General features: G+C 41.8%; 2 protein-coding genes across 2 annotated transcripts; both read right to left on the reverse strand.

Annotated features, from left to right (window-relative positions):
* Positions 1-199: 199 nt before the first annotated feature.
* Positions 200-1322, reverse strand: LOC142357955 (uncharacterized). Its single transcript, XM_075409437.1, has 2 exons — positions 989-1322; positions 200-435 (listed from the first exon to the last, which is right to left on the reverse strand). The coding sequence occupies exons 1-2, from the start codon at positions 1137-1139 to the stop codon at positions 203-205; spliced, it is 384 nt and encodes a 127-aa protein (XP_075265552.1). The 5' UTR covers positions 1140-1322; the 3' UTR covers positions 200-202.
* Positions 1323-2028: 706 nt separating this feature from the next.
* On the reverse strand, positions 2029-6882 carry LOC142357956 (deoxyribonuclease TATDN1-like). The gene is made up of 4 exons (XM_075409438.1): positions 6554-6882; positions 5681-5846; positions 4962-5214; positions 2029-2382 (listed from the first exon to the last, which is right to left on the reverse strand). Exons 1-4 carry the CDS (start codon positions 6802-6804, stop codon positions 2045-2047), a joined length of 1008 nt encoding a protein of 335 aa, XP_075265553.1. The 5' UTR covers positions 6805-6882; the 3' UTR covers positions 2029-2044.
* Between the last annotated feature and the right edge of the window lie 1584 nt (positions 6883-8466).

Here is an 8466-nt window from a genome sequence, read left to right on the forward strand (position 1 = left end):
AGTCATAAGAAGTAACCTATTTTGAAACTGGGGGGGGGGGGGGGGTAAATTTTGTCATTTTTAAACTCATCGGTAATTTCTATTATTGCTCAACTTTTGATCTAATTCCTTCACCCGAACACATTATTTTTCATTAGGTTACGAGAAAATAAATTTTTATAGCTATTGCAATTTAGATGTCGAATAGAGGCGTTAATGTCGGTTATAAATTGTCCTCTTCAACAAGGGGAGGGAGGTGGCGCTGTTTCAAGATATACCGTTTGGTGTCACTTGGAAATGCTTTCGATGAATTGATCTCTCCATGTGACTTAGAAGTTGTCGGTTCCTCATTCAGTGTCACTGATGACGTCACTTCTTCCTCCTGACCCAACCCAGCTACAGGTGAGGCGACCACGGTGGGCAATTTTCTCTCTTTTCGCTCTTTGTAATTCACATCTAAAGACGCACGTAATCACTTTTCAGAAGGCATATTTTTTTCTACCAATTTAACACATATTTTGACATAATAGGATTGGCTAACCAACATGTGAGCGGGTTAATTCGATAATAATTTTTTTAACTGATTAAACAAAGTACACACGTCAGACTTTATTGAGTTGTGCCAAGTATATTGATGATTTGCAAAAGTGATGCTCGAAATACTGACGACACAAAAACGCCTGTAAATTAGGTAGAAATTGATTAACCACGCTGCTACTAATTTATCGGATCTTTTACGTTTGTGCCCCCCCCCCCCCCCCCAATTATAGAGCACGTGCCATTACATTGTTAAATCATTATGAAAAATATGCCACGTGCGCCTGGGGTAGCAAATAATATGCACCCAATAAACTGGGCGGGGGGGGGGGGGCACAAACAGAAAAGATCCAATTTATCTTAAAGATTTACACCATATGGTACAACACAATACATAACTAGCAAGAAAAAATTTCTCCGCCATATTTCAGCAGATCAGCAAGAAAACCCATTAGGTCCCAACTGGGCTTACCTTTGCGTTTCCTGGAACTCATCCGCTTGGAGGGCGTAGCATCCCCGGCTCCCCCAGCCCCACTGGCGTAACTACTGCTGCCATAGCTCTCCAGACTTTCACAGTCAGATGCAGCAGCCCCGTTTAAAGGCACTGGTTGTGAGCTACTCATTTTTTCAGTACAGATTTTCAAGAAGTTTGTTCTCAAATTGCCGTCAGCATGTAGGTGATTCTGTTAGAAGGCTTGGCACAGGTTTAAAAAACAAATCAGTCTAAAAAATTTAAGTTAATGAAAGTCTTAAGTCATAGAGACTGAATAGCTAATAGGCCTTCTTCACAGGTTTAATTTTCACGAAAATCATAATGATTCCAATTAGAATGAGCTATCCCCAGCTGACATGGACAATTGAACAAAACGACGTCTCTTGACCAAAACCCAAAAAATTTTGCCTTACTACAAAACCAATCAAAATAATGAATTTGTTACAAAACCAATCAAAATAATGAAAAACTGAAAACAAACACCGCACGTGATCGAAAACCTCTCTCATAACCGAAACTTTGCTTTATTATTATGAATTGAACATGTGAAAAAATGACGCCTTGCGACGGCTCTTTTTTCCTTCGGCGTAACCCAAAATCAGCAATCCGTTTTCACTCAGGAGATAAAAAAATGTGAACCATTCTTTAAAAAGAACTTCTTTAAAATCGAATTCTTTGAAATGTTCAAAACCCAGAGACGGTCAGTAATAGCTTCCGCCATCGCGCTTATTAACCCTTTCAAATTGAACCCTTTGCAATGAACTGGAGATACAAGTAAAATATGTTTCCGTTCTCCATCGGCCGTTAAATCATAAAACCTGAATTGGGATGTCATTAAAACTGAATGATAATAAGTGCCTTTAACTAAATAAATCAACAGAGAAAAAAACCGAATCAACAAAAAAGTGCAAATGCTGTGACGGGGGGGGGGGGGTATTTCGTGGAAGAGTAACCTCACTTTTTATTTGTAATAATAAAAGATATAATTACGAATTATTGTTTGCATAATTAACACAAGATAAAATTCAGAAAACTTTATTGGTCCAAATGTGAGAAAAACATGTTCACAGTATTTGAATAAACAACATCCGCTAATTCATCAATATTGCATTGCTTTACACCAGCAATAACTTCCAAAACTTGTACAATACAACACGGTTCATTTCGTCCCTTCACGATCGAACTTTCGTTCCATTTCTCCTTTTTAACAGATGGGAACTTAGTCTGAACAAATTTGAATGAGGCGTGACTCTGTTTGATTTCACACCAGGGAGCATCAGTTTCAATCATCAATTTGTCAATTGGAAGTTGTTTGACAACTTCAAGGTTCTCTTCTGTTTTCAAAGAGCATCCATTCAAGCCAATGCTGAAACCTGAAAAAGACAGAATCTGAATTCAAATCTGGATATTTTCAGTTTGTGGCCTTCACCCAGTACGTAATGCACCCCTTAGTTACAACTAGACCAAGAGCCATTACATAGCAATTCATTAAGTAAACGACACATGCGTCCACAGGTGCAAATAATATGCACCCACCAAGTTCTGGGGCACAAACCGGAAAGATCCTATGTTGCTTTAATATCTAATGGAACGTGAATGTCCAGTCTTTTACGTTGTGTCTACTGAGTGCATGAAACCTAAAATACAAATACCAAAAACTAAACTAATCTATTTAGATATCTAACGTGTATGGATTTGCTTCCATGCCATCGTCAATTTGTTTTACTAGTAAAGCGAGTGTTTTGCTCTGATAAATATGTAGTTTAACAGAATATACCAGCTGAGCCAATGAAATTTATAGGCCACGTTAGTCATACTGCTTTACGTATCCTACATTCTAGAAAAGGAAAAGTCAAAACATTCTTCTACTGATGTGCAAAACTTTTCTTCGCACTGATAATGGTTTGTATAGCCTAATAAGAGGTGGTGGGACTATCAATAAAAATTATATACAGCATTTTATGTAGTTTTACAGTACCTCTGTCTATCTATAAAATCACGTGCGTGGGAATGGGTAGGGTAATTAGATCGAAAACTTTGCTTGAGCCCATAATGAATATTACCACACGGTTGTTATCGCCACCGAGAAGTTACCAAACTCCGAGGCGAAGCCGAGGTGTTATGATAACTTCCAGGGCGACAACAACCGTGTGGTAATATTTTTAAACACTTGTTGCGTAGAAGAAGTCATAGATGGGTTCAATGAGAGACGACTACCAAGAAGAACGATTGCAGTGGCGCTTGATCTCAAGAAAACTTTCGATACGGTGAACCTGGATCAACTCATCAAATTGATTCTTAAGTCGCGACTAACAGCTCACACCAAAAAATGGCTTTCGAACTATCTGAGAGGTAGAGTACAGCGAACGGACCTCGATGGTGTGTTGTCAAAAGCACCTGTTATCAAAACAGGCGTCCCACAAGGCAGCGTCCTTTCCCCGACGCTTTTCGCTTGGTATTTGCAATACCTTCCGCAACCAAAAGATGAAGATGTAAGCCTGTCATATATGCAGACGATATAACCATATATGCGCAGAGTAATGACAGAAAGGACGCAGGAGCACGCATAAATCGATACTTGGACGAACTCTTGCCGTACCTTAAGCGGAATCAACTCTTCGTTTCCAACGAAAAATGTGCTTCGATGCTCTTCTCGACCTGGAACAAAGCATGGAAGGAACCGCTACGGACTAGGCTGGGCAATGCAGATATACTGACAGTTCATTCACTAAAACTACTGGGAGTGACACTAGACCACAGCCTCACTTTCAACGAGCACATCAAAGGTGTCTACTAAAAGGCTCTGAAATGGACCAACGACATCAAAGCAATTTGCAGCCGTAACCACGGCCTCAAGCGACAAGAAGGAACGACCATCTACAAAGCCATGCTGAAATCAACTCTCAACTTGGACCCCGAATGTATCTGAGACAAACTTGAAAAAGCTTGAAGCACGACAAAATGACGGTTTACGAGCCGTTACTGGTTGCCTAAAAATGTCGCCGGTTGATCACATTCGGACTGAGACAATGTGCATACCCATTGCACTGCAAAACCTGGGTCACCCCTGTCATGTGAAAACGATGAAAGACAGCTCCACCCGGCAAGTGCGCAAATCACTACGTGAACACCGCACACAACATTGTCAGAAGCTCCTTCGGGAACCGACATGCAAGAAAGAAGAAATCCATAGAGAAACTGTCCAACACGTTGTAGAAAATCTGGCTGACAACAAAGTTTTTAAACATAGCCCTCCAGTTCCACCCGACGTCCTGCTGCAAAACGAACGAGAACTAACACACAGCGATGAAGTAAACCTTTGTCAGCTAAGAAGTGGCTATAGCTCAAAACTCAACAGTTATCTATCGAGAATAGACGGCTCAAAAAGTGGGCTAAGCAGGAAATGCAAAAAGGAGCAGGATACTGTGAGCCACATGATGAGATGTCGCCTGAATCGAGAACCGGGCGACCTGTGGACGGACCCTGCAGCTGTGTCCAAAGACCTGGGCACCTTATGAGGGGCGGCCTATACAAAAACAACACAACACACACACACACACGCACGCACACACACACATACACAAACACACACGCACACAAACACACACACACACGCACGCACACACACACATACACAAACACACACGCACGCTACGCACACAGACACACACACGCACACAAACACACACACACACACACGTTACGCACACGCACACACGTTTTTTTAGACTACAAGTTTATCAAACTGTTTCCATCATTAGACTACGAGTTTATCACCACTCTTTTATCGCCACTGTTTACTTAGTAACAGTGGTGATAAAAGAGTGTGATGAACTCTTAGCCTAATGCTGAAGTGTTTTTCCGGTGTCAATCGGGCATTAAAATATATTACACCGGCAGTTTATTTAACTGTTATTATCGCAACAGGTGTTGATTAAAACAGTTGACATACCATTATCTATGAAAAACTGAGCTTGCTCCATCGTTCCATCAAAGGAATGAACAACACCTCTTTTCGGCATTATATGCAAATTCCTGAATATGATTTCGCGGAAATCATCGTGGCAGTTGCGATGATGCAAAAATAAGGGCAGGTTGAAATCTGCGGCCAATTGAAGTTGTTTCTCGAAATATTTCTTTTGGACGTCTTTCTGGCAAAAGTGAAGACGGTCGTAGTCTAACCCACATTCGCCAACGGCCACAACCTACAAAACATAATATACATATTTAAGCACGGGATAGGAATTAAGGGGGATTCTATTAAATGCGATCAGTACGAAACTGATTCACAATGACTCCGATATGATTTCAACGGCTCCAAAAAGCAGCAAGAAACTCTTCAGGATTCTCCCGAGAACTCCCATTCCTTCTATATTGATTGGTGGGTAGAAGCTTAATGTTGATGATGATGAGATGGAGGTTGCAATTGTGAGTCTCCATGTGGGACAATTTAGTTTTAGGGCATTAAATATCATTACTGCCTTTCGACTTATTTTTAAATAGGATGTCCAAGACAATTCACTGTCTTTGACAATCAATTGGCGTTCACTAAAAGACTCTTCGTTTCCTCTTTCAAAAAGTTATAAACACCGTTTACGAGATATGCTTATTGCAACAGAAATAGCAAATTCTACGAAACAATTATTCAAATGCAGCTTAAGCAAAACTCACTTTATCTTTATTTGTTTTAATCAATTCGGCAAGTGATTCATAGTAACTGTCAGGAGACGGAGATTCTTCAAACTCAGTACATCTAGTGGGGTGACACCCAACAGTTGTGAACAAGTTGTCCGTCCCTTTCACCAATTTGAGTGCCTCCTCAACGTCAGAGAGACATCCCGAAAACACAAACATTTATTATTTCAGGATATAAGTGAGAACTGAATTTTATTGCTCATTGTATATCCTCCACGCAAGAGCATACCGTTTATGATTTCAAGTCCATTTTCAAGGGTTCTAGTTAATTTTTTATTAACGGGGGTGTGATCCACCCAATGGACGGAACAGTGAGCCCCCACTATGAAACATCACAGCATCGTATGTAAATTTACCGCAACAATACATGCTCATAGCATCGTGTCTAACAGAAACAAGGCACTATAACTCTTTTAGAGCTGCGTCATATAAGTCAAATTGCTGTGAATCTAGTCTCTCTGTCGCACTATGGCACTGCAAGAACTATCAAAATCAGTCGGCCGTTTGGAACCACGACACCCTGAGGCATATGATAGCGCTGCGCAGAAGAGCCAAACTTATTCTCGAGTAAAGGGTAGAATTATACAAAAGCAATTGTAGTCACTCAGTTTTACAAACCCTGTTTAATTTGATGTCATCCAGTGTTTTGCAGTTTTTACAATTTCATATCTATGTCCGTGTAGGTTAATTCTTCTGAATACCATAAGTGAAGTGCGAGTAAGTAAATGAGGGCTTGTATCATTAAAGGGCGCTTTATGGGAAAGATCCAAGCTTTTTGACAATCAGTTTTTGCGATGAGCAATCAAACGGACATCGATTAGTCTTAAGAAGGAACTGAATAAGAACAAACCTGAGGTCACAATAATCTTCTCAATTCCAACATTCACCGCTCGTTTCAAAACGATCTGAAGATCATCTTTATGTTTTGCTGATCCATGGTAGAAGCCATTGAAAACTCGATCAGTCAAGTTAGCCCCGATATCAACAAATTTTTTGCGATAGGTAGCCATTGATCTGAAAAACATCTTCCCCAAATTTTCCATATCAGAAGAATACATATGTCGATTGAGTGATACTCGGCACCCAATCAGCACATGCATTCTTCCTCGGTTTTCGGAACCTACCCAACAACAAAACTGTTCTAATTATAGACACACCTCATTCGTTTAATTCAGACACAGCCTAATTGTTGTGATCAACTTATTAAATAGTTTCATATCATGAAATGGGACTGTATTATATGCAAAAAGAATATTCACCACAACTCCTACAGTGTCCCCTGTCAAAAATGCAAGGAATATGCCCACATCAAATGTGCAGACGTCTCGAAAACAGCCAAAAACGTGGAGTGGATCTGTTTATACTGTTTTAGGCCCGCGATTCCCCGAGTTAGCCCAGACTCTGCTTCGCTTGTTGGTCCTGGTGACCTTCAGGAGCAAGCTGGCTGTGAGAGGGGCCGGGAACCGGGCCAAGCCATAGCGGGAGACGTACGCCCAAATTTTCAAAACCCAGTGAACCCCCAAAGCCAACAAACACCAGAACAAAGTTTTTGGTCAGCGCTAGAAAAACCAGAAGACCTGCTTCCTATCTACCAAGAAATCGTTCACTGGAAGCCAAGCTTCATGAGAATCAACGAATGCAAAGCAGGCAACTCTTACCAACGCACTAAACGACGCCCTTAAACCTCTTGCAGACCAATCAGCAAATGCCCCCTTCTCATTGCTGGCTGCCATGATCATGCCCCACCTACTGCTCTGCCGGACCAAGAAGGCCGACGACAACTCTGCCAATAAAACGCTAAGCCGACGTCTCGACCTTTGGTTTAGTGGAAAACTGACGGAACTTTTCCATGAGGCAGGAGCATTGCAAAAACGAAAGCCAGCAGCCAAACAAAAAGTAAGTGAGCCCAAACCAATCAAACGTTTCAATGAAATGATGAAAGAAGGAAAAGTCTCAGGCGCGATGCGAGTGCTGGCCGGCGAAAAAGGAGGAGTCCTTCCGTTGAAACACAAGATTGGAGACAGCGATGTTTTGAGTATTCTTCTTTCGAAGCACCCACCTGCATCCTCGTTGAACGAACAGTGTCTTGTTACAGGACAACAACCCCTTGCTTACCACCCAGCAGTCTTCGAAAGAATCGATGCATCATTGGTTGAAAAAGCTGTCCTGCACACTAACGGAGCACATGGTCCGTCCGGCTTAGACTCAGCGCAATGGAGAAGGATTTTGACCTGTTTCGAAAAGAACTCTGACAACCTTAAGAACACAGTCGCAGCTATTGCCAAACGAATCGCGACCCACAAACTCGAATCAGAAACCCTGATGCCATACAACAGCTGCCGACTTATTCCTCTGGACAAAAACCCTGGAGTTAGACCGATAGGAATTGGTGAAGTACTTCGGAGGATAGTCGGAAGATGTATCGCCAAAAGTGTGGATGCAGAACTACGCTCAATAGGCGGAAACGACCAGCTTTGCATGGGTCAGACCGCGGGAATCGAGTACTCTATTCACTCCCTGCGAACCGAATTTGAGAAAGACTCCTGTGAAGCTCTGCTACTTATAGATGCAACGAATGCCTTCAACAACCTGAACAGAGCAACAGCGCTTGAAAACATAAGGAGAATCTGCCCTTCTATCTACTGCGCCCTAAACAACTCCTACCAAACCCCCAGCAATCTGTACGTCGACAAGCAGACCCTTCTTTCCCAGGAAGGATGTACACAAGGGGATCCCTTGGCAATGCTAATGTATGGCATTGC

Source organism: Convolutriloba macropyga, unplaced genomic scaffold (genome assembly GCF_964194025.1).
Source record: "Convolutriloba macropyga unplaced genomic scaffold, txConMacr16.3 SCAFFOLD_1727, whole genome shotgun sequence".
Classification (NCBI taxonomy): Eukaryota; Metazoa; Xenacoelomorpha; order Acoela; family Convolutidae; genus Convolutriloba; species Convolutriloba macropyga.